General features: G+C 42.7%; 2 protein-coding genes across 10 annotated transcripts in view; one reads left to right on the plus strand and one right to left on the minus strand.

The window, feature by feature from the left end:
- LOC119373308 (maleylacetoacetate isomerase) overlaps nt 1–1,399 on the minus strand; it is a 125,200-nt gene extending 123,801 nt beyond the window's left edge. Inside the window, exons 1-3 of one of the 9 annotated variants that reach the window (XM_049411296.1) lie at nt 1,249–1,397; nt 571–622; nt 371–438 (exon numbers count right to left, since the gene is read on the minus strand). In XM_049411296.1, coding sequence (XP_049267253.1) covers nt 371–438; nt 571–622; nt 1,249–1,263 — 135 coding nt within the window. In that variant the 5' untranslated portion in view covers nt 1,264–1,397. Of the gene's footprint in view, nt 1–370; nt 439–570; nt 623–771; nt 976–1,248 lie in introns of those variants that run through there. The other 8 variants (XM_049411294.1, XM_049411293.1, XM_049411290.1 and 5 more) reach the window with 8 other exon arrangements.
- A 133-nt stretch (nt 1,400–1,532) lies between these two features.
- Nucleotides 1,533–26,553, plus strand: part of LOC119373306 (protein O-mannosyl-transferase 2) — a 38,438-nt gene continuing 13,417 nt past the window's right edge. The window contains exons 1-16 of the mRNA XM_037643331.2: nt 1,533–1,872; nt 2,334–2,418; nt 4,208–4,312; nt 4,975–5,083; nt 5,716–5,824; nt 10,215–10,280; nt 11,499–11,592; nt 16,641–16,747; nt 18,199–18,281; nt 19,552–19,661; nt 20,742–20,872; nt 22,150–22,228; nt 24,141–24,292; nt 24,434–24,522; nt 24,591–24,667; nt 26,304–26,375. Coding sequence (XP_037499259.1) covers nt 1,685–1,872; nt 2,334–2,418; nt 4,208–4,312; nt 4,975–5,083; nt 5,716–5,824; nt 10,215–10,280; nt 11,499–11,592; nt 16,641–16,747; nt 18,199–18,281; nt 19,552–19,661; nt 20,742–20,872; nt 22,150–22,228; nt 24,141–24,292; nt 24,434–24,522; nt 24,591–24,667; nt 26,304–26,375 — 1,656 coding nt within the window. The 5' untranslated portion in view covers nt 1,533–1,684. The remainder of the gene's footprint in view (nt 1,873–2,333; nt 2,419–4,207; nt 4,313–4,974; nt 5,084–5,715; nt 5,825–10,214; nt 10,281–11,498; nt 11,593–16,640; nt 16,748–18,198; nt 18,282–19,551; nt 19,662–20,741; nt 20,873–22,149; nt 22,229–24,140; nt 24,293–24,433; nt 24,523–24,590; nt 24,668–26,303; nt 26,376–26,553) is intronic.

Genomic DNA, 26,553 nt, shown 5'->3' on the forward strand with positions numbered 1-26,553 from the left:
TTGTGCCCCAGAGCTACACCTTGTAAATCTAGCTTTACCAGTGCTCTGCGCGCGTTCGATCTGTTCATCATGTAATACCAACTAACAAAGCAACTGAACTTAATTTTTAATAGTAGTCGTGATGAGCATGTTTGAACAGATAGAGAATTGTCCACTTTATTCCTTTTCTTTTCTCGCAGCATGCTGCAAAACAGTCTACACTTGAGCAGATATATGTATGCATGTGCTGCTGAACGTGTCGCTGATAATTGAACGGTTGAACGCTTCCTTCGATATCGGGACATGAGAATAAAACCACCTGGAGATTTTTCTGCACATCGAAACCATGTTGTAGGGTCAAGCACAGATAATATAAGCCACACACGCTCACCTGTTCGCCGCCATCCTTGATAAGGTTCACAGCTTTGTACTCGTAGTCGATGTTTTTCCAAGCTAGGGCTGGAAATTAAAGGGGGTTCAGAAAGGATGAAGAACTGATCGTTGTATTCAGCATGCAGAAAATGTCACTGCACTGAACATCAATTGTACACTACCCAAATGCTAGCTATTGAATATGAAAGCAGCACATACCGATGCGAACTCTGTAGGCACACGAGCTCCTGAAGTAGGAGTAGAGGACAGGCTGAAAAGAGAACATGAACAGTCGCAGATATGAACCGACATACCGATATGCTCACTCCCAAAGGTCTGGCTTCACGCTTGGCATAAAAATCGCGACATGCTTAAAGAATGATGGCACGTTTCACAAAATGAAGGAAGTGAGCTGCAGACCTTTGAAGTCATCGCCGTACTAAGCCGAGCGCGCACAAATTCACGACTGTTTTCTCCGCTTGCTCGGCGCCGACGTGTACCGGGTTTGGAGAGGAGAAAGCGTTGGACGCGAGCAGCGCTAATCAAGAGGAGAAAACCGATCCGTCCGGCTGCTGAAACAGCCTCGGGCTTCTTTTGCTTAACAGCTCCTGCCAAGAAAAGCAGTCCGACAGCTCTTCCCCGCCCCCCCTCTCCAAGCTGATTCTGAGTCTTGGAGTAAAAGATAGGATGTTCTGCGTGCCTCGCCGCCTTACTCATGGGCCCGGAGGCCTTTAGGCTCTGTGTATGTGTACGGTCATCCCCGAAAACGCGAGAACATAACTTATCACACTGTAGTTTAGCCCACGGCAAACTTATTTGACTAGTCGACAAACTCAGATTTAGGATGTTGACATCAAAACTCGTGTTGATGGAAACTTATATGAAGAAGCGACGCACCTTCAAAGCAGCCATTGTGCTTGATGCTGAGGCCCGTAAACTTGGAAACTGCCTTTTAAAGCTCACAGCTTATCACCACGCGCAGTATCTTGAGCTCGGAACAGCTGTTTATTTTCCCGCACCGGAAAGAAACGGCGGGAATTGCAACTTCGTTGCTTCACGAGAGATGGCGGCACCGGCGATGCTCGGAACAAAGATGGCTGCTTCCACAAACCTAAACTGCCGCTTTTCACTCGCCACTCTTCGTACCGTTGGCCGTAGCACACGTGAAACCGGTCTGCGGGTGCCTCGGCTGCTGAATTCATGATTTTTATTTCTCACCACCGCTTCTTTTTTCCCGGTGCGTGTGGACGCCGCGTTGTCGCCTTTGCGAAGCGCTCACCGTCATGACCTGAAGAGCACATCGGCGCGGCATGCCAACGTAGGACGCACTACTATGACGGCCAAGACGGCTAAGAAAAAGGCTGACGCCCTGTCCACAGAGCCCGACGGCGACCGTCGAAAGTCTGCTGCGGGATACTTCGACGACCTAGCACGCGACCACCTCAGAACTGTCTTTCTCGTGATCGTGTTGCTCTCCCTGGGCACGCGCCTCTACAAGATCACCGAACCCGACCATGTTTGGTGAGCGCTGCCTGTAGTTTCGCATATTGTGAGCGTTATGATCAGGCCAACAAGCAGCGCTTCTCTAGGCTGTGCAACGTTCTTTCTAAAACAACTCGGGCCTGCTTGTAGCGCCCGGTCGGCCAGAAAAACTGACACGCGCGAAGCTGTCACTTGCGTTTGATTTGAGATCTTGCAGCGTCGGTTTCCATTTCCATACGCCGAAATTGCTGGCACACATTTGAACAGAAAAACCTGACGTTCCTTTAGCTGTGTGCGGTCAGAGATTTGAAAGGCGTTTTCTTGCATTTATTGTCAATTGTATATGCAGCTTTGACCGAAGTCTTGTGTGCAGAACCTACGAAATGAATTATTTGATGGATGCTTTATCCTTTCGTGTGACATACTAATATGCAGTGCTGTTGAAGAACTGAAATCGGTGTTATCAAGAAAAGCAGTTAATTTGTTTTGTCTCATTACAGTTGGGATGAAACCCACTTTGGCAAGATGGGCAGCTGGTACATCAATCGGACGTTCTTCTTTGACGTTCACCCTCCCTTGGGCAAGGTAGGTGTTCGTTTATAGTATAACGTTAGAAAGCCATATGGTTACTGGAATATTGACGTGAGCAGCTGTGATGTAGTAGCACCAACTTATGATGTAGAAATTAACCAGAGAGGACACCGATCTAGCTATTACTGCACTGACTGTTTATGCTACACTTTGCTGGTTTTATGAGTTTTGGTGCAAATAATCATTAGCACACTGTCTTATCTATTTCTTAAATTTCTCTCTGATGACGACACTGTTGAAACATGGAAACATTCATAAGTCATCATAATGCTTGGATAAACTGTCCTTATCACTAGATGCCACTTTCAGCATAGACAGTGCCTTTGACTTCTCCAACGACTGTGTATTTCATGAAGTGTAGTTCGTAAATGGCCAAGCTAATGCTCCCCATAGGGGATTTGCATGAAACAGACAGCTGCAGTTGGGCAATCTCTATTTTCAGCATTCATCCTGAAGTGCTGAATTGTGGTCATGCTATTTTTTGCGTCCATTCACTGAAATTTGACTTGCTGCATGAAAAGGACAACAATGTTTTAATTGTTTGTTCTTATTTTCATGCTTTGTGCACGTGCATTTTCGTGTCGTGAATTCCTATATACTCACTCGATTTTCTGTATTTTATTAATGTCAGCCTGCCACGTAGCACATATAGTAATCAGGGGCGTAGCCAGAAAATTTTTTCCGGGGGGGGGGGGTGTTCAACCACACTTTATGTATGTTCGTGTGTGCATTTGTATGTGCGCGTGTATATATATATACGCAAGCAAAACTGATAAATTTCGGGGAGGGGTTGAACCCCCCCAACCCCGCCCTGGCTACGCCCCTGATAGTAATGGAGACCTAAGTTTAATGTGGATGTGAAGCCTCAACTTCCAGTTAATGTGCTGGGTGAGTATAGTAGCATGTCGAGGCATTAAAACTAATATAATAATGATAATAATAATAATTGCTCTGGTTTTATGTTCTGCAACTACGATATGATTATGAGAGACGCTGTAGTGGAGGGCTCTGGAAGTTTTGATCATCTGTAGTTCCTAAATGTGCACCTAAATCTAAGCACACGGGCTTCTAGCATTTTGCCTTCATCAAAATGTGGTGGCCGCCACGACCACGATTCAATTCTGCGGCCTTCGGGTCAACAGTCGAACACCATAACCACTAAACCACCGCAGCTGGTAGGGTGTTGAAACTTTGACTGCCCATCGACGCTGACAGTCTCCGTGTCAGTGATGGTTACCACGTGTTGGTGTTACCACGTGTTGGGTTACCAGCTTTGGTGTTTGGCAAAAGCCAAATCCAAGAATTGGAGCATGTCAAAACTGGTGGTGATTTGAGACTTGATCATAACCACACCCAGCTCACGTGGCCGGTGCAACTGAAATGTTTGCTCCAGCCCTCAGGAATGAGTCTTTCTAGATTCATAAGATTACCTGTGATGTTAGAACCATTCAGAAGAGTGAGCGACTCCATTGTTGTTTCAGTGGAAGTGTAAATGGCAAAATACCCATTTACTTAGATTTAGGTGCATGTTGAAGAGGCCTAGGTGGTCAAAACGAATTCGCTGTCCCCCGCTACGGCTGCCGCATAATGATGTCATGTTTTCGGCACGTGAAATGCCAGAGTTTTTGAGGAATGAGTTCTCACCTGGATTGCCACGTTTTTTTGTGTGTGCCAATTTCACATCTTACACTATGGCCATCCTTTTGAATCTGCAGCATGGAAGTATGGAGGAGGGGTCAAATGGCTGAAATAACAATGTTTGTGAAATTTTTGACATTTCTAGATGCTCATTGCGCTTGCCGGCAAGCTGACTGGGTACAATGGGACGTTTCCTTTTGGGAAGCCAGGAGACAAGTACGAGGACCACAACTACGCGGGAATGCGCATCGTGAGTACCTCTCTCTGATTCTTTATCAGGTTGTTGCAGCAGGGTGTCTCCTTTGCAAATGTTATATTGCAGCTGGAAGTGAAATTCTGTCCAAACGCCCCTATAAACCAGTTGAGATCACCTTTCTAACAGGCACGTAGCCAAGATTTTTTTTCGGGGGGGGGGGGGCCCAAGGCCTAATTTTTCGAAAGAAAGCCTTTCCATGGCAAAAATAAAACAAAAGTTGCCCGGGAATATCGAAGGCCGGACGAATTTCGGGGGGGGGGGCCGGGCCCCCCCAGGCTCCCCCCCTTGCCTACGCGCCTGCTTTCTAATATATTTATATTGCAAAGTTTACGCTGATATTTCACTGCAAACTACCACTCAGCTGTTTGTGTGTATCATTGCTTCATTTCTTAGGTATCTCAGCAACTCTTGGCAACCTTTATTTTTCTGCAGGCTGCTGCAGGCTTTCCTTATTCCATTTCATTTGCTTAACTGTGTATAGTGTACCCTGCATCTGTCATATGCTTTTGACTGTAAGGCCTGAAAAGGAAAACATAGTGAAAACTTCTTGGCTGATACTGTGCAGCAAGCGGTGTCTATCATGAATGCTTGGTGTTTGTCATTCGCTAGTTTCTATAACATGGTAATGTGATGGGCACCTGATTCTTCCACACCAGTTCTGTGCCTTGCTGGGGAGCATGGTTCCTCCCTTCTGCTTTGTGATTGTGTGGGAGCTCTCACATTCCCTGCCTGCTGCCGTCCTAGCCTCATCATTGGTCATCTTTGGTGAGCACTTTTGAGAGTCTTATTCACTTGAATGCCATCGAAGTCTCTGAGATCAGATGTTCTTGCTCTATCTGTGTGGCGATTTCTGCATTCAGCACAAGCTCAAGCAGTACTATGTGGCTGAATGGCACAGTGTACAAGTAACGTGTTGTGAATTGCTCTTGTATGCTCATCTGTGTACTTGAGGAGCTTTCTTTTTTTCAAAATGAGCCAGATTAAGAAACCGAAATTGGGCTAAATTTGATGGCACCATGAAGCACACCTAGGTTTCTTTCACGTGAAAAACATTTCTGTTCGAAATTGATCAATTGCTAATTCAAACGCCTCCACAGCAGTTTAGTTTTGAATAAAAAATGAGTCATATCCTAAACTTGTTTGAACTGAAGTGAGCCAGATTGGCTTTTAACCAGTGGGCATGCTCCATGAATACCTTGTGACCAAAACAGCCAATATCACTGCCTCCAGTGGAGCTCCCGGCATGAACTATTAAGGACTTCTCTTTGTTACTAGAGCCTTCTTTCTTTCATTTGAGTCATGCTGTGACAGCTCTTGCTCAATGTCTTAGTTATGTGCTTGGTACGCAGTGCAAGAGCTTGCCGTAAATGTTGCTAATCTTTTCTTTGCATTTGCAGACGTTGGACTGGTGACGCTGTCGCAGTACATTCTCCTGGATCCCATCCTCATGTTTTTTATTGTTGGTGCCTTCATGAGCATCGTTGTTTTCAAGGCACAGGAGAACAGGTGTGGTTGCCTGTTATCACAGTTGTTGTTATAATAATAATAATAATAATAAAAATAAGAATAATTTATTTCTAGATCAATACAGTACAGTGTTGATGGAGGGAGTTAGAAAAAAAAGTAGGGGTGTGCGAATATTCGAAATTTCGAATATTTTTCGAATAGGGTTTGCTATTCGATTCGATTCGTACTGGAATTTTACTATTCGAACTATTCGAACTTCCCAAAAGCAAATACAGTCAACGTCCGATTGAAAGTGACCCCTTCAGATTTTCAATATGCTTCACCTCATCACAACTCGGCATTGCGGCAAAGCTGTCTTTCAAGTTCCGTTCCGGTCGAACTTTGCCAAGACAGTCAACGTCCGATTGGAAGTGGTCCCTTGATTTTCAATATGCTTCACCTCATCACACCCCAGTATTGCGGCAAAGCTGCCTTTCAAGCTCCGTTACGACCGAACTTTGCCAAAACACAGTCAACGTCCGATTAAGTGGTCCCTTGATTTTCAATACGCTTGACCTCATCACACCCCGGTATTGCGGCAAAGCAGCCTTTCAAGCTCTGCTACGGTCGCAAGTGTATTAACTCAAGAAAACACTGGTTCCAACATGGAGATGAAAGATGTGGCAGACGTTGGGGCTCAATTAATCCTGTTTCGGACCTGAAATTTGGGCAGGAAGTTCGAAAAATCGGAAGCCGAAGCTTTTTTAGCATCCAAAATTTCAAATGTTCTTATATATCGACGTCTACGAGGCATGGAACTCCGGACTTGAAGGGAGCACACCCTTGTCCGCCACATCAGTTGGGCTTGCACAGAAGTTGAAAGAAAAGGAGAGGCTGAGGAAATGCATACCTGCCAAGTCTCCCGGATTACCCGGGAGACTACCGCATTTTGAACGTTTCTCCCGGTTGTACGGGTCATAGGAAAATCTCCCGGAAATCGAGTTTTGCCCCGCGCGTCCAGTGCTTTGTCTGGCCACGTAGTAGAAAGGATTCTTCTTCTTTTTATTACGATAGCAATTACATGGACAGTCTCGACGGGTTGTTGCCGTCGCCGTCATGTCCTTCCGGTCTGAAGTCCAAATTGATAAGATCCCCCCGCCCATTGTATGTTCTACCGCGCGTAAAGGCGCGCGAGCGGGGGCGACGAACGCAGCCGAAGCAGCGTTCAAACAAGACGGCCCATCGCTCGGAGGGTGCATGCGCTAACATCACCCCGCTCGGAAGGCCTGCCGTCGAAGCAGACAGGAAAGGCCCCGCCCGTCTTTAACGAGCCTTAAAAAGACGCGAAGACGCTAGGGGAGGGGGGGGGTGTCGCGTCGCGCGAGGAGCAACTTTGAACTTTCAATCTAAGGGCGCGGTGGCGATCGCTGGCGCGCGCGCTATCTCGAAAGCCATCACAGCGTGCGGCTCGTATACCCTTCTACGTGGTGCGCTCTCAACACGAAGTTACTTTGCGGGGAGCATCTCTCCCTGGAGCGGCCGTATTCTCCTACACCAGCGTTTTGTAATTACGCGAGACTGGATGCAAAACAGTTAGCTGCCAGCCTCACTTCGTGTAACATTACAATTTGTTGCTATCGCATTCATTGCTTCGCCCTTGCGGTGAAACTGTGACTTTTTTTTTATCTCACCTTATGTCGCCTTCAAAATTTTGTGTCACTACTGCTTTAAGTGGAGAGCCCAGCACTTAAAAGAATAGCCGTTACCGATGTCTGTCGACTCGACAGACATCGGACTCTACAGTGTCGAGATAGCACGTTCACCAGCGCTCGCGACCGTCCCCGTCTCAACGGCGCCCCTTATGGTCCCTTGCCCGACGAAATAACTGGTAAGCAAGCGACGACAGGCCTCGCACGCGGAGTGATGTTATCGCATGTACCCTTCGCGCGACGGTGACGGTCGGGTCATTTCACCTCTGCTTCAACTGCGTTCGTCCCTAGCGCTAGCGCGCTTTTACTCGCTACTCGCACGTGAAACAGACGATGCGTAAGCGATGTTATCGGTTTGCAGTCGGTACAGATCAGCGGTGACCGCAAAATCCCGCTGACAGTGTCCGTATAATTGCTATCGCAGTACACCCCCCCCCCCTTGAGTAGATCTCCCGGATTCCGTCTCTCCAAACTTGGCAGGTACGGAAATGGCATCTTTGCCTATCACGTGTAAAGTGTTGTCGGCAACACTCTGGTTGCACCAAATCATGTACATAAATACAATTCAGTCTCTACATTGCCTCATTCTTGATAAGACAACTATAAAACACCACCCCGCAAGTGCTTCATCAACCAAGCAAAAAGAAACACTTTCATGTTGCTATCTCATAAAAATATGATTAGGAATCCTCTCTAACTGAAATTTCACTTCGAAGTATTAGAAAAATATTCGAGAAATATTCAAGAAATATTCGAAAAATATTCGATTCGATTTGCACTCACACTTCACTATTCGAATTTGCTTTGCACCCAAAATTTTGCTATTCGCACAGCTCTAAAAAGAAGCGACTAACTGCTTGGGCATGTCCTCACCCCCCCCATATAGTACATCAGGCAAAGGTGGTAGTGGCGACACAACACATAGTAAAATTATCACAATAACTGGCCAAGTCACACAGATTATATACATATGCGCTAATTAGACTGATTATACATGGCAACAGTGCAGGGTATACACTCATATGAAACAGCAAGAAGCATAAATAACAATGTTGAATGAAATGCTTTATACAGATGTTGCGAGAACATTGTAAAAGATAGTACTAGATGAGGTACTTTTAACCATCACTTTTGGTTTTTGTCCCCTATCAAGTTTTTTACAGGTATAATTGTCGATGTTATTGACCTTGACATACAAAGTTAGATTAGATTATGTGTATTATGCCATTATAAGGAGCTTTCACACAAGTGGCAAACTTCAGGTGGCTTGGAAAGGTTCCCACGGGCAGCTGCTTACTTCTCTTGAATGAATGTGTATGTCACCTGTGCATATTTTGACACGCTTGTGTCCGAGTGTACCGCTGGCTGATACTGTTGGCTTTTTTTTTAGACAATGAAGAAATGTGTGTTAGGTGAAGCCAGTGAAGCAGCATTCTGAATAAAAAAGAGGTGTTAATTAAGTCAGGTGAACAAGCCAATAGCCATCTGGAACTGACCTCGACAAATCATGCAGTGTGTCTAAGAACGAAAACAAACGAGAAATGTGCTCCAAACAATTTATAGAAAAAATGCAGCTCATTCAAATGAAAAATGCATTTTCTTCCCGAGGTGTTCACGCGCATATTAGAGTAAAGCTGCCTAATGAAGGGTAGAAGGTTCTCGAGCCATTTTTTGCGGCTTTTTTTCTAATACTCCTTCATGTTTAATGGGCAGTAAGTAAAGCATGAATTTAATTTTCAAGTCATTGGTAAAAAAAAAAAGTCACAGTTTCGCCGGAAGGGCGAAGCAATGAATGCGATAGCAAGAAACTAATGCTATACGAAGTGAGGCTCGCCAATGGATACTCTCAGTTTGAACAGCGCTCCTGTTGCAAAGGCGGCCTAAGCAGCGAAGGAAACTAGCATGCTTCAAGTGTCGAGCTGTGACACTTGATAGTTCGCGCTCATCTTCTGTTTGTTCGTTTTGCGGCGTCCCTTGAGCTCGAGTGACTTTCGTACACTCCGTAACACGAGCGCGGACATCACGGTGAAAGCGTGAAACATCCCTCTTCCCTTCAGCACGAGAAAACCGCGCGAGCAGACAGCGGAAGGGCAAGGCTCTCCCTGCGCAAACATAAGAAGAAGCGAGCGAGCTCGCCGACGCGCTCCTCGCACCATCTCGCTGGTAATGAAGAAACGCTTATAAACGCCCACCGTCTCCGAGTCCGTCTAGCGCTAAAGGGTGTGTATATAACGCTCGCCGTTAGCTACGTGGAGGATCTGCGTTTCGTGGCGTAGTGCCTAGCGCCACTCGCTGCGGAGCAAGAAGTCCCTGGTTCGATTCCGCGCTTCGAAAGCATTTTCCTGAATTATTTTTCTTTGGGGCTTTTATATATATATATACATACTTATACGGTGCATGACGGCGGCGACGGCGACGGCAAAATTCAGCCGAGACTGTCCATATAATTGCTATCGCAATAAAAACAAGATGGTCAATAACTACTTGTTGCCATTGATCGTCGTGCCAGTGTTGGTGATGGCTCTTAGCCGACGTGATCAAATGAAGATGCCATTTCACACTGTCAAAAACTTCGAAATAAGAATCTTGGAATAAAATTTTTAAATAGAGATGACGGTGGTGGAAATCGCTTGATTGTGGAGTTGGTTGACACCAGCGATGTTCTCCTTTTGAAAATTTCTCATCACTTCTTTTGTTTTGAGAGAGCTAGCTTTAGATCATTCTCATTGTCATCTTTCCAGGCCGTTTTCAAAAATGTGGTGGACCTGGCTTCTGGTGTCTGGCGTTTTCCTGTCCTGTGCGATAAGGTGGGTGCATTTTTGTTCAGTCATTTTTCACTGTTGCTGCTCTTCAAATCAGATCAGATGATGAGCGTTTCAGTATGTGACTGTCATGCACTGGCTTTTCTATGGCCGTTTTCTCTCAAAGGACTCAGAATCTGCCTCTTTAATTGCTTTTTTTTTAGTTTTTTCTAAGTGCGGAGCACTTTAGAGGCCCGGCTTGTCGTCCGTCCGTGCATCTCATTTGGCGTGATCACACTCACAGTACAGCGCTCAATACAGGCCATAACAAGGCTAGCAGTGCTCGAAACTGGGTTAAAATTAATGAATGAGGTATAAAATAATATAATTAACAGCAATAACTAACAATTAATCGTAATAATTAACTAAAAATCGTTAATAATGTTTCGGAAACCTGCGGCTGACTCCGGGGCCGCGCTAGAGAGGGCGCCACTGCCTTGCCGAGCGAGCGAATGCCTCTCGCCCTACTCTTCTCCGGTGCTGTGTTGCTACATCTGAAGGGGAAACAACCCGATGGAACTCGCTGCAGATGACACGTATCTCAACTGCTGTAACAAGCAGGAACTTGATAAAGCGCAGCAAAAAGTAGCGCGCATGTCGCACACTGAATTCGCGAATCTCCCTAACAAAATTTTACTTGTGCCAGGTAAACCCTACATGCTTACCTCAAACATTGGCGTCATCGATGCTTTGGTAAACGGAGTAGTGGGAACTCTACGAATGGGAATCGCTGGGTGCCCGTGCTGCGCACTTCCTCTGGATTCACAGAAGTGGAGCTGCCATAAGTTTTTTTTACAGCGCATAGAAGGTAACCTCAGCTAGTTGACAGCAGTGGGTGTGTGAAATTTGTGGACTTGCTGGACGCATCCTCAGGGGGTAAAAAGCTTTAATGCAAATCCTGGAGGATGGTTGATGGAGGTTGAAAGTGTTATGCGTTTCGCTAAAGTGAATTTCTCGTAATGGTTGTTTGGCTTGTTCCAGTATTTTGCATTTTACGTGGGCTTTTCACTTCTTAATCCGATTGTGTCTTTTTGTTAGTTTTATCACTTTACTTTCTTTGTTTTCCACTTCATGTATTTTCTGTGTATACATGTCCATGCCTTTTTTTAGCAATCTATGTTCTTTTGTTCACACCGGCTATAATCTCTTTGAGATTGCCGTATCTATAAATAAATAAGTAAATAAAATAATGTTCATGTGTTTCATCCTTTTTTTTTCAACCAGTGTCAAGTTTGTTGGCCTCTTCGTGGTTCTTCTTGTTGGTTTCTACACAGTCTACGACCTGTGGGAGCTCCTCGGAGACTTAGAAAAGCCTCTGGTAAACATTTTCTTTTTTTTTTCATCCCTTTGGTACGAACTATTTGTATTAGAGAGTTGCATAACATTCGGTGTTGCTATTAGCTAGAAAAGCTACTTTTAGTTTACTTACAAGTGAGTCACTCATATAATCATGTGGCAGTGTTGCGGCTGTTCATACTTTTGAGCATGCATGGGCCAATGACAGATTGAACTCATTGCAGTTTGACTGACCACTGCACTGAATTCTCAAACTCGCTCAACTTTCCTGCGGCTGCTCTCTCTGAAACCTAATGCTTCGGTTGCACTCGAAAATCTAAGTGCAGATTAAAACTGTGATCATCAATAACACTAATTTGACACGGGTATGACAAGATTAAGAATGTGAGACCTTGTGCTAACTGGAGCAAAACAAACTTTTGCCTCTGTACAACTGAACGTTGCAGTCATCTGTTGTGAATGCGTTGTGTTTTGACATTGCCTGCTCTTGGGGCAATGGCAAAAATATTGCAAAGGGGGGTGGCTGCTCGTGCCCCCCCCCGCCCCTTTTATTGTTACTGCCCCCTGGCCCATGCAGCAAGAATTCTTGAGGAGGCAAAACGCCGCTCGCTCAAGTGTCCCAATAAAGTCACGGAATCGGGCACAGCACTGACGCGCCCTTTGTTGTGGGAGTCGTGCTCTCTGATGAAGCTAGTCAGTTCAAGACCATTCGGTACCGATTCACCGCTTGTACTTTACGCGCAAATGGGTATGTATTTTGGGTAGAGTTGCGAGATGCTGCTGAGCTAACAAGCAAATAATCATCCCAAAAGAAGCCCAAAAAAGGGGCTAGACTTTTGCAGAGAAGCCCAAAAGAAGCAAAAGTTTAATAAGTTTTCTCATTCTTCAAAATATTCTTTAATTACAATAAGAAGTCACTCAAGTACAAAGAGAAGGTAAAAAGATAACTTTAATTATTTGGTACAGCAGACACATGCGCAACTATGAGAGAAAGCACATGTTTACTTTTTAACATAGTCTCAGGGTAGTCTCCACTCTTCTCAGTGCACGTTCGCCAGTGCATGAATATTGTTTGTTAAATACTCCAGCGTATGTTTGATTACAACACTCAGCTACACAAAGTAGCGGTGTGCGAATATTCGAAATTTCGAATATTTTTCGAATAGTGTTTGCTATTCGATTCGATTCGCATTGGAATTTTACTATTCAAAGTATTTGAACTTCCCAAAAACGAATACAGTCAACGTCCGATTGAAAGGACCCCTTCAGATTTTTAATATGCTTCACCTCATTACACCCTCGTATTGCGGCAAAGCGGCCTTTCAAGCTTCGTTACGGTCGAACTTTGCCAAGACACAGTCAACGTCCGATTGGAAGTGCTCCCTAGATTTTCAGTATGCTTCACCTCATCACACCTTGGTATTGCAGAAAGCTGCCTTTCAAGCTCCGTTACGGTCGAACTTTGCCAAGAGACAATCAACGTCCGATTGGAAGTGGTCCCTAGATTTTCAATATGCTTCACCTCATCACACCACGGTATTGCGGCAAAGCTGCCTTTCAAGCTCTGCTACGGTCGCAAATGTACTAACTCAAGAAAACGCTGGTTCCAACATGGAGATGAAAGATGTGGTAGAGGTAGGGGCTCAATTAATGCTGTTTTGGACCTGAAATTTGGGCAGGAAGTCCGAAAAATCGGAAGCCAAAGCTTTTTAGCATCCAAAATTTCAGACGTTCTTATATATCGACGTCTACGAGGCAGATTTGGAACTCCGGACTTGAAGGGAGCACACCCTTGTCCGCCACATCAGTTGGGCTTCCACAGAAGTTGAAAGAGGAGGAGAGGCTGAAGAAATGGCATCTTTGCCTATCACGTGTAAACTGTTGTCGGCAACACTTTGGTTGCACCAAGTCATGTACATAAATAAAATTCGGCCTCTACATTGCCTCACTCTTGATAAGAAAGACATGAAACACCACCCCGCCAATGCTTCATCAACCTTGTGAAAAGAAACACTTTCATGTTGCTATCTCATGAGAATATGCTTAGGAATCCTCTCTAACCTTTTTTTCTGCAATTTCGCTTCGAAGTATTAAAAAATATTCTAGAAATATTCGAAAAATATTTGATTCGATTCGCAATCAAACTTCAATATTCGAATTCCCTTCGCACCCAAAATTTTGCTATTCACACAGCTCTAACACAAAGTCATCGACAAGCTCTATGAGTGAATGTGAGGAGCAGTAAAATAACTATATTTGCAGGAAAAACGTGGATAAGCCCAAGAAAACGCGACAAGCGACTGGAAAATTCTACAAGCGACTCCATGAAAAAAGAAGCCGAATTCCACTTATTATAAGCGGAACTGGCAACTCTGATCTTGGCCCTCCTCGCTGGCTGCACATTGGGTAAATTAACGAGAAAAGAGGCATCACATGCAGCAAAATCACCTGCGTGAAAGATTTTGTAGAACGCGAGAACTATCATTCTTTTATAATGTGAACTCGGTAGCTTAGACATTATTTGTCCCAATGAATGATGGGACTTCTACATGCCATCATTTCGTATTTAGGTTCTTCTTATTACTGCTTTCTCTTCATATCTTTGATGAATTGCCACTGCTGGGAACCACTAGTTCCTGTGATAGTGTCACTTCAGGTGTTTAATGGTCCTTAGGACGCTGCTAAAAAACGAAGTGCATCTAATGCACTTTGCCTATACCTGCATCTATTGGGTCAGCTTTCAAGCTCGCCATAATAAAACTATCTGTCTATGTCACTCTTTGATAAGTGCTTCTCACAAACGTAGTCAGGAGTTGTGAGCTCTTGATCTTTTCTTGGTATTGCGTGAGCATATACACTTTGAAAATCACTGGGTCACTTGGAACTTTGCATGCAATTACCTTCTCCTTGAAAGATGCGTAGCCACAGTAACAGTTCTGCTCAACACATTTGCGCCCCATCATACAGAAGCACAGATGAAAATCCTGGAAAGCGCTTGCCTTTGTTGAGGCGTGAAAAGCGCGCGCAAAGAGCGAGAAGCCAGCACTACCAGCGCAAAGCGGAGGCCTGTGAGAGCACTAAAGAGAGACAGAAAGCCCTGCAGACTGTGAAAGCTTTCCCTCCCAAGGCCACCTATGCACACATGCGCACAACATGGGAGCAAGGGACCTGTGGATGTGGCAGACGTCGCTTGCTCCGGGACCACTAATACTAGCTCATTTCAACCGCTCTACAGCCTATAATTATGGTAGTATCTGTTAATAACTGCAGCTAAAATGTCTGTCACCTTTTGTTATTGATGCCACAGACGGAAATCTGGGAAAGTTTACAATGTACGAGACGGTATTTGCGTTTTTTATGCGTCGCATCCATAGAAGAACATGTATACGATGGCAACACGCCGAAAGCATCATCTGTCGTGCTGCGGCGAAAAACCGCATTTCGTCTGTGACACTATCGCACCGCCCTCATGCGCTTCAGCAGCCTAGATTCTCTTCTTCAAGTACTTCTTTCTCCATGCCCTGGCCGCAGCTGTTAAGCTGTGACTGGTATCAAAGAGCATAGCCAAGAGTGTGCTACATTTAAAACAAATCATGGCATTGTTCATTCATTAAGCTAATTAATGCTAATTTGAGACTATATTAAAAGAAAGTGTATTACAAGAGTGCCGGGTCATAGTGAAGACTCTGACAATAATGCCCTGCTATCTTGTTCTTAGAGGATGCAGAGATTTAAAAACACTAATTATTGTGTTCATCTTGAGTTCATTGATGAGCTTGATGACTTGCTCAAGTCCAAAGCATGCAAGCAATTGCAAAAAGTACTCATTACGTATGCTATCGAAAACTGAGTGATATTCCTTTTTTTAGTCTTTGTTATAATGCTGTTGTGAAATGTTATATCTCATAAAAAAAACATTTGACATCCCATCTGGTACAGTAGTGAGTTCGTACCTAACATTTACTTGAACCTTTTTGGTAGGTGCACTCCATTCATTTGATATCTGACATTTAATGCTATGCTAGTATGCCATGATCTTACTTTTGCTTGGTAACTTTTTGGTGCTGTCGAAACATTGCACCACAGTAAGCCTGATCGCACCACTTTGGAGTGCTTCTTCAATGTGCACCATAGATGAGAGCTTAGTCAAGAATAACTGTGTTATGTATTTATTGCAAGAATAATTGTACATTGCACACCTTGCAGCCTGAAATTGGGCGCCTTCTGTCTTGAAATGTTTTCCCAGCTCCGTCTTATAGTCTTTGAGCGCGTTATGGCTTGTGTGATACAGTCAGTATTAGTAGTTAAAAGCCTTTCTTCTGTTCATTCAAAGAACCTGTTGCTGGGCAAGTTGGTGCCTAAGTTTGCTAACCATGTTGTTTCTGGCACAATGCTGGAAACGTGAAGAAAGGACAGAGAAAAAAGACAGAGGAGTGCCAACCTCAGAGGGCGCTCCTCTGTCTTTTTTGCTCTGTCCTTTCTTCATGTTTGAAGCATTGTGCCAGAAATAACAAGTTTAGCAAAATTTCTCTTCATGCTGATTGAACAGCTGCACCTTTTTCAACCACGCAATACAGTCGTCGTCTTTGAATACATTACCTACATCATCGACTCTTTGCATGTTTTTCGTGGTTCTTGTTGGTGTTGACAGTATGCGTAGATAAATTATAATAAGTTAAAAATTATGATTGCTCACTTTGTTTTGCGTTTTCAACAAACCTGTCTTTGGTTATCACTCTGGCATACAGTACTCACGAATTGAGGCGAGGCATAGTTTTTTGTGTTTTTTTTAGTATAACGACTGCTAGGAGCACTTGCTCGTGACAGCCACACCTTGTCGCTGCATATCGGCCCGTTAATGGTAAGGTTGGCTCTGAGTTAAGCGTGCAAGTCAAAATTACGCCAGTATGACACGAACTCTTAGACGCTGGAAACGAAAGCATGTAGTACATTATTTAGCTCTAGATTTTCGTGTCTCAATCCGAAAGTACTGTACCTTCTTATAGTTAAGATTAAGTGTGTTGTTTTGTCGCTGAATGAAGCACTTTCTCCTGCCTCTTTTTTACGCAGGTTCTGGTGGGAAAGCATTTTGTGAGCAGGGCCCTGTGTCTGATTGCGCTTCCCATGTGCCTGTACATGCTGTACTTCTACGTGCACCTGCATGTGCTATACAAGAGGTAGGTGTGAATGTGCGAATTATATATACTAAAGTTACACAAAAAACTACATACACAGGGTGCCCCAGCTATCTTTAGCCAGAGTTTAAAAATGTGCCGACACGCTCAGTGATGACGTGGCCAAATACAAGTTGGACTATTGCATGGAGTAAGTCATACTATGTCTTGTGTTCTGCTTAATTGCTTAATTAGACAAGATTAATTAACCAACTTCCAAAGCAACAAAGTTGGGCAGACCATTTCGATTAGAAATTTATAAATCAGTTTGCAAAACGTCTGATTAGTAGGGATGGGCGAATATTCGGGTGTTTCGAATATTCGAACGAATATTACAGTATTCGAATTCGCTTCGATACAAATTTATATTATTCGAAATTTCGAAGTATTCGAAATGAACGAATATATGTATGTTTGACCGCACATAACCCCCTGTAAAGGTGGTTTCACAGCAGCATCAGGTTGCTGTACCGTGAAACCACCTTCACAGGAGAAATCTGCATTGCCGCGAAGCCACACTTCAAGGCTAAGTGCACATTTTTTTTTTTTTTTTTTTTAAGTTTAAATCGTGTTTATGAGCTTATATGCGCTAAGTATAGTAATTTTTAAATTGTAACATATTGTACCACTTCTAAACTGCACCCTACTGCTATTAAAATCTCAATACTATTCACGGTTGCTTCCACTTCATTTCAAACCAAAAAAGTGACATTCGCTCATACCTAGTTCCAATTCTTAAAAATATTGTGCAAGGGTCATGACAAAAACGCTCATTTTTCGTAATAATATGCGCTATATACTATTCGAACTATTCGATTCGAAATTATTCGACCAAATCACTATTCGCTTCGGATTCGCTTCGAACCTCAAATTTGCTATTCGCCCATCCCTACTGATTAGACAGTTTCTAACTTACTACCTATTAAGTATTAGTGCTCTTCTGCTTACTGCAGCTGCCTGCGAATTACATAAAAATGCCATGCGACATGTGAAGATGACAGCGCCACCACTATTTTCTTTTTGCATCCTCAAGCATATTCTCATTGCATACCAGTAACATGCCGCCACGTACTAGTGGCAGAGTAGTTGCCGTTATTAATTCACTATTAATAAATACATTTTGGTATGATGGAATACTGAGGCTCCTTGTTATTTATTGAACAGTGCCAGTGGCGAAGCAGTTGATTTATTCTACTTATCACGGTGGTCAGGGTGCTGGCGACAAAATGTTGCTCTTCACTGCTCCGAGTACAATATATAAATGATGTGCAGTAAAGGATGAAAAATTCTTGAACAGGCGGTGTCGCTGGAGTCTCCAGCGACACTCCCTGTTCAACGATTTTTCATCTCTTTAAGCCTCAATCTTCTCCAGAACTTGCGCAATAAAAGAGTGTTTAGCATGTAAAAGCATCACAGAAGCTCTGTATACACTCTATTAAACTTTGATGCTGCAGTGGCAGTGGAGATGGCTTCTTCAGTTCCGAGTTTCAGTCCAGGCTAAAAGGCAACTCTCTGTACAGGGCTAGCATGCCTAGAGGTGAGTGGTAACCTTTAGCTAATTATTATTTAGATGGGAATGGTGAGCTTTTGAATGCGGCATTTTTGTCTTATTACAACAGTATTGTTTAAAACGGAACACAATAAATAATAATCTAAAAATTTTTTCCTCGCTGTGGCAGCACGACTGTGCAAAGTTCGCATGAACCTTAAGCCTGATTGTTTAGCTTGAAAACAGGGAAAAATAAATTGTTTAGAGCTTACAAGTAGCAAACCTCGTCAAAAATTGTCTGTTTTGTCTAAAACAGTATTGTGGCTGCAATTCCTCTTCCGATCGTTTTCCTGCATATTCGCCTGATCTCCAAGAGCTTTTATGAAATTATTTCTTTTATGTTCAACTTGTTTAGGTAAATGGATTTCAGTTTAGTTACTTCTGGTTCCAGAACTGAAATTGTTCGCAAGCTTTTGTATAATCTTATGAACAAATTATCAGTGTTCTCATGTTTTTTTTTTGGGGGGGGGGGGCCTCAAACGTTTTTAATGGTTTTGTTACAATCTTGTTGAGCTGGTAGTTCTTTTGAATCATTAGCAAACCAATTTAGGTGCTGTGTGTAAAGCATGTTATTTATCAGAAGGTTTTAAATTTACATCTACAGTTTCCAGTGATGCTACCTCACGGAGTTTTCAGCCATCCCGGCTTTTAGACGTGCCATTGTTTTTGTGACGTCACCCATGCGACTGATCCGATTGGCTGCTTAATGTTTGTACTATAGAAGAAAGTGCAAATAGGCGTTCTATCCCATTTTAATTATTTTGTTATTATATCATGACTGTTCAACTACAAAAGAAACAAAGAAGGCTTCGAGTCTTCTGTCATTTTTCTGGTGGTCCATATTCAAAGACACACACTCTTCACACACACACCGTAGCTTGGTATGACGAATATATTTGACTGCATTAACAATGAAAAAACAAAAAGTAAGACAATGAATTAATAATGTGATGAAAAGAAAGAAAGCAGCAAGAAATAATTACTAATTAAGCAATACCTCCTAAAGAGGTACTAAGCTGTTGGTAGGTCTTGACCAAAGGGCTTTTTTTTTTGGATTTACACGTAATCCTTCTATTGACTCGCCATACAGTCCTATGCATTCAAATACGGCGCAGGAGCCATTCTTTCAAGAACACTGAAAAATACAACATTGCCTTCGTTCAGTCAACACTGTAACGATCAAGTTGTCTAGCAAACTTTTCATATAGTATGCACATTTAAGTCGGATGTGTCGTTCACACATGCGCTTCACTTACAGAGGTGGCATATGGCGCTCAGATCACGCTGAAGAATCACCGCACGGGGGGCGCCTATCTCCACTCGCATTGGCACCTGTATCCCGAAGGGCTGGGAGCAAGGCAGCAGCAGGTGAGTGGCAGATGGGTGCAGCTATGCAAGTCAATTAATTTATGTATATTTATTTGTTCTGCTGTTCTAAAGGCCTATGTGAAGAGGGTCTAACACAAAGTGGGTGGGCCAAGTAAGCATAGATAAGCCGTCACAGTGTATCTTAAATTTCATAAGTAACAAGTTAATGAAGGGAAAAGCTTAGAGAGGCAACTTCATTGTTTAATGCGAAATGTAATTTAGAATAGTGGGCATGAAGGTAATGGTAATGAAGATTCATAGTGGAGACAAGCAAGAAATATTGCTTATAACTCAAACGTCGATATAACGAAGACGGATATAACGAATTATCGGTTATAACGAAGTTATTTTCGTGGCAGATGTGACTTTGTTATAATGAGGTTTGAGTGTACATGAATCACTTGAACATCAAACCATGAAACATGATGTTAGTAACAAAAACAGAGATGAAGCTGCAGTTGACAGAGCCAAGCCTGCTGACTGAAAAAGACTTGACAGAAAAAGAAATAAAGAAAATAAACACAAATATATAAGGTGTCCGTGGCTAAGTGTGATGATAGTTCATTCCATTCCTTGATGGCACACCATAATTGATGACTGTGGATGCCCAGGCTTGTTGGCTTCACGTCCTGACAAACCGTGGCCCTGAAAAACATACACGACAAAAAATAGACAACAAAAACGAGCACTCGTTTGTTGTCTTTTCCTGTCAGTCTCCATTTTTTTTTTCCACAATCTTTCAAGTATCAATGAGTTTTCATAAACGTAGGGCCGTGTGAATATTAGAGTGCTTCGAATATTTAGACGAATATTGCAGTATTCGGATTCACTCTAACGTGAACTTAAAGTTTCAGAAATTCCAAGGTGTCTAGAGTGAACAGGTGTGTTTTATTGGATATAACTCACCTTAAATGGTGGTTTCGTTGCAGTTTAAAGCTATTATGCTGTGAAACTGCCTATCCAGGGGTAGTTCGCACTGCCGCGAAGCCACACTTCAGAGTTTAATGTGAATCTTCTTAGTCCTGGCACCAGGCACATTAGGAATATACATGTAGAAAGCAGTCTTATTCGCCTCATTAGGTGACGACCTACTCTCACAAGGACGACAACAACAACTGGATCATCAAGAAGTATGACCAGGAACCCAACCCCAAGAACAAAACAGTCGAGCTGGTTCGCAACGGTGACCTGATACGACTTGAGCATGTGGTGTAAGTAAAAATTCTCATTGTTATATCTTATTTTTTAATGCAGATGTTTTTCACACTTTCAATAATTTATTTGCTCTTACACTGAAGTTCTGTTATTAGAAAGTTGCACGGAGCACAAGAATGCCCTCATTATATTGAATCATTACCATGAGAGTGTTTTAATTTACGTGAAATGATTCATTGTTGGGTGTATCATACAAAGTTGAATGAAAGACAGGCATACCATTGTTAGATTGAATGATAATATCTGGGGTTTAACGTCGCAAAACCACGATATGATTATGAGGGATGCTGTAGTGGAGGGCTTCGGAAATTTTGACCACCTGGGGGTCGTTAACATGCACCTAAATCTAAGTACACAGGCCTCAATCATTTTCGCCTCCATCGAAAATGCAGCCGCGGCGGCTGGAATTTGATCCCGTGACCTTCGGGTCAGCAGTCAAGCGCCATAACCACTAGACCACTGTAGCGGGGCTTTGTTATATTGAGTAATTGCTATGAGCATGTCTTCAATTATGTGCACTCATTCATTTTATCAGTGTTGCTCTCTAAAAATTTGTTGATATCTTGTTTAGTTTTAGTGATTTTCTTGTGAGTGATGAATATACACTCAAACCTCGATATAACGAACACGGATATAACGAATTATCGGTTATAACGAAGTAAATGAAGAATAGTCTTGTCATAACTATAATGTTACAAATAAACGTTTATATCGAATTTTCGGATATAACGAAGGTATTTTCGTGGCAGATGTGACTTTGTTATAATGAGGTTTGAATGTAGCAGCCTTCATAGCTTAACTCCCTTGAATCATTATGAAACAACACTTACAATGGCATGATGGTTTAGTAGGCAAGGCATTATGCAGGTTAAGGGTTAGGTTAAGGGTTTGACTTCTGGCCATAGTGGCCACTCTTCACTGTTCCTTCTTAACTGAGTACTGTGCTGTATATTTACTACCAGCGCTGGCTGGTGTCGGCTGCCTGTTGGGTATTGTAAACTATGTTCTGTCATAACAGCAACATTTATGTCACAGATTGAGTTGTCTATCAGATTATTTAATGTACTGACTGAGTTTTGGTATCGTTGTCGCACCTTTACACTTGTGCACTGCCCTTGTGCAGAATTACTGTAGTAATTAGCTCGTAGTTTATTTCTGCAGCAAAGGTGAGCTTTTGCTAACTAAAGCACCAAAGATTGCAGCGAGACACGCTCTGTAATGTTAGCGCTCTAAGCACACCATTTGATTACCGCGATGTCTTGTTTGGATGCAGCACAACTCGCAATCTTCACTCCCACAAGGAGCCTGCGCCTGTGACAAAGCGACACTACCAGGTTACCTGCTATGGGGAGGTAAGGCAAAAAAAAAATAAGCAATATGAATATCATGACATTGGGATAACAATTAGCAAAGCCATCATTTTTGTTGTTAACGAGCTCAGACTTAAATAAGCAAACCTGTCTCTGTAAACTCAAACCTCATTATAACAAAGTTACATCTTACACGAAAATAACTTCGTTATATCCGAAAATTTGTTGTAGAGGTATATTCCTAACATGTATGTATTGCAAAACTATTCCTCATGTAGTTCGTTATAGCCAATATTTCGTTATATCCATGTTCATTATATCGAGGTTTCAGTGTATAGTTTCATGCACTCCGAAAGGCCACATAACCATTAATGGTTGTTGCATTTGTCGTGGTGATCACTAAAATGTGGCAGTGTGCACTCTCGCTTGTTTTTGTATCATTCAAGTCGTGAAATAAAATATCTGTTCAGTCACGAATAACCTTATAATTAAGAACATTATGACAGTAAACTTGTGTAACTCCTTGGTTCAAGATATTGCTAAGCCTGAGAACAGGACTGACCTTTGTATGAGGTGCCATAAAAAACGGCAAGCTACAAGTTATAAAAAACAAGCGTGCTTCTTTATTTTTGTTCGGTCGTCCTTGCCAGCTGTTCAGATCGTCCTTAAGCTTTTAAAAAGTTGCATTAAGTTGTCAGGCCAATTGAGGTTAACAGCAAGATTTCAAATTGCCATTCTCTGCCAGCAGATTATCATAATGAAAGGAATTATTGTTGAAGTCTGTGGTTTCAAATTGCCATAAAATTCTGCATATACATAATACGGACTTAAATTTGGTGTGAAGTGATATCTGAGGGCACGAAAAACTGGGGATAAAAGAAGTTTCGATTGACATATAACGACAGTGAGCAGCATTTTTAAAAAGAAGCTATGACGTGAACAAAAGACATAAGGAAGGTGATGGCCCCACTGCTCAAAGCACTCGCCAAAAGCACTTTGTTTGATGTACACTCACACTTCACTTGTCATCCTTATAGGTTGCATTGTGTGAAGAAGGTTCTTTCTTAGTGACATCCACCTGAGCAAGCTGAATTGCGCTGTATTTTTTGCGGCTAGATTCAGAAATTTCTTTCTAAATCTAGGTCAAAAAAAAGAAATGAGTATATGCTTACTTCTGAAGAGTTTTGTTAAGCACTGGGAATGTGATAATTGAAGTTCTTACACGAATTTTAGAAATTTACATATTGTTGCCCTAAATAAAAACACTGGTGTCGAGAATCCTAAAAACAGTATTGTGGTGCCTCGGAACACATTGAATATATTTTTGTTACCACTACTTCAATAAACATTTTTGGTTTCGATATCGAAGGGGCGATTTCACACTGATATGTCGGCACTGTCTGATGTAGGTCTAAGTCACATCAGTTGCATATGGTGCCTGTAAACATTGACGAGTGACATCCAGCGACTCCGACAGTATTTTCGGCAGCATCCAGGACGCAGAGTTCACAAACCCAGTGAACTGTGTTGGCTCGTCATGACGATGTCCGTTGTGGTGGGGCTGGCTTGCGGATGCTGGACGACAAAAACTTCAAAATCAAACTAAGATATTTTATACGTGTTTCCTAGCACTGGAGAGCATTAACACTGCATACAAAAGAAACGAAAAATGTCCCAAGAGAACAGACTTTTGGGCTAGTTGGTTTGTTACGGTCATTGAAGACATAGCGCTGAAAAGACAGGGGCCGAGGAAGAGAACAGGACGTCCTGTCTTTTCTCGGTCCCTGTCATTTCAGTGCTATGGCTTCAATGAAAAATGTCCCTTTTGCGATGCCTCAAGATCATCCCAGTATTCCTTTTTAATGAGCAGAGAAACTACATATTTGCATAACATCCGTGAAAGAAGGAAATAAATATGTTCAGGATGTGTTTTTCTTCTCTTGATGAAATGAAGAACGGCACCGGTGATGCCAACGATGTCTGGAAGGTCGAAGTCGTGGGTGGCACGCCAGGTGAGGTGGTGCAGACGGTCACCAGCAAGCTGAAGCTCATCCACTATCTTACCGGCTGCGCCCTGCACTCGCACAACAAGCAGCTTCCCAAGTGGTGAGTTACATTGCCTAAGCTTCTGTTTTGCAAAACATCTTACATGGCCAGGGGACATGCATCGACAGCCAGTCAAATGTATTCAGGCAAATCACTTACAAAGATTCTGACGCGCTTTTTTTTAAATTATTTTGATGCCAGGGGCTACGAACAAATGGAGGTCACCTGCCACCCGAACTTGAGAGACAAGAACATTCTGTGGAATGTCGAGGACAACCACTACCCGCACTGTGAGTCAGCTGATAGTCGGTCTTATTTCCTCGGAAATGGTGTGCTCACAGGTGCGTCTTTGCCGCAGTACCAAATGTAAGCTTCGAGGCTTATGCCCCTGGATTCCTGAAGATGTTCATGGAATCACATGCAGTCATGCTTCAGGTAAGTCACAGTTTTAGTCGCCGCTTATTTTGCTTGGCCTACGCTAAGATTTAGTGGATTTTCTTATAACGTTGTGCCAAGATGAACTTAAGGAACCACAGCTGATTCGTTGAGTCCATCACGATAAGTGTTTGCTTGTTCATATAGTTTTTACTTTCAGGTGCATGTTTGTTCGTTCTTTTCCTTTGTATATGTATAGCTTGTATCAATAAGCCTTCAGTCATGAATCAGCACTCATGTCATGTCTTCTCATTTTTTAAATGCAAAGCATTTCTTAGCGAACTTTTGCGACTTTGAGCGTATCTATCTATCTATCTATCTATCTATCTATCTATCTATCTAGCCGCCTACGACTTTGGGCTCTCGCTTGGTTCATTGAATGTGCACCAAAATTGGTATGGCGTAACATGACTGTATGACGAACATAAATGACAAGTCATAACATGAAAATCATGACATGCATGTCATGTACAGCATGATTTATATGCTACGCTCATGGTGCACTGGCGGCCATTTCGCTAGTTTGATATACACCAAAATTGGTATCTTGCGACGTGACTGTGTGACGAACATAAATAACACGAGTTAACATGAAAATCATGACACGCATGTCATGCACAGCATGACTTACGTGCCACGCTCATGGTGCGCTGGCGGCCGTTTCGCTAGCTTTAAATACACCAAAATTGGTATCTTGCGACGTGACCGTGTAACGAACATAAATAGCACGAGATAACATGAAAATCATGACACGCATGTCATGTACAGCATGACTTACGTGGCACGCTCATAGGGCGCTGGCGGCAGTTTCGCTAGCTTGATCTACCCCGAAATTGGTATTGCGCGACGTGACTGTATGACGAACATAAAAACTCGAGTTAACATGAAAATCATGACACGCATGTCATGTACAGCATGACTTACGTGGCACGCTCATGGAGCGCTGGTGGCAATTTTTTTTACTCAGGTAGTTCTGTAGGTAATTATGACAACATTTCGTATCATTTGCTCATATTGTTACACAGCTTTCTGGTGACTTCTTACTGCTTATTCTGAGATGTTGTTTACAGTTTGTGCCATTAGGTAGCTTTAACAGCAATTTGTTATGAATTGCTTGTCGGACAAAAATACTGTTAAACTTGTGCATTTGATTTTATAATCATCGTTTATTAAACAAGGAAAATCATGCAAAACCATACGAATTTCATGTGCATCATTGAATAATTCAGAAGCCTCAGGAGACATGTTTCAGCATTTTCATTCACAAACTAGAAATGTCTGCACAGTAAGTAGCAATATGTTGACTGCTGTGTAGTGTTACAGTGCAGTCAAGCTGTGTTACAGTGAAATCATATTTGGGAAAAAAGGTGGTTTTGTTGCATCAGGTATTCATTGTAAGCTTATACCTTGTACACTGTAAAAAGGACAGAGCAGCTTTTTATATAATTTGTTATATCCAATGATTTGCTATATCTGTGTTCGTTATATTGATGTTCAACTGTATCTGATACCATGTCACTTTTTATGATTTCAGAGCTAGTTGACTGTAAGTATTCTGTAGACAGTGAATCACTGCACCTCACGTTTCCTGTAAGTCCGCACTAATAAAAGTTCAATAATCACACTTGCTCACCAGGGCAATGCAGGTCTCAAGCCTAAGGAGGGTGAAGTGACCTCCCGTCCGTGGCAGTGGCCAATCAACTACAAGGTATTTCAAAATGACATTGCTAGTCAACTTTTCTCTCTATGACTTATTCCGATATCGTTCCTAGATTTTCTACCAGATTTGGGGTATGCAAACATGCCTATTGACATATCTTGTTACAAGTAAGGAATCAAAGTTGCCCTCATCAAAGAGTACTGTAAAGAAGGCTGTGCTGTGGCAG

Source organism: Rhipicephalus sanguineus, chromosome 11 (assembly GCF_013339695.2).
Source record: "Rhipicephalus sanguineus isolate Rsan-2018 chromosome 11, BIME_Rsan_1.4, whole genome shotgun sequence".
In the NCBI taxonomy this organism is placed as follows: domain Eukaryota; kingdom Metazoa; phylum Arthropoda; class Arachnida; order Ixodida; family Ixodidae; genus Rhipicephalus; species Rhipicephalus sanguineus.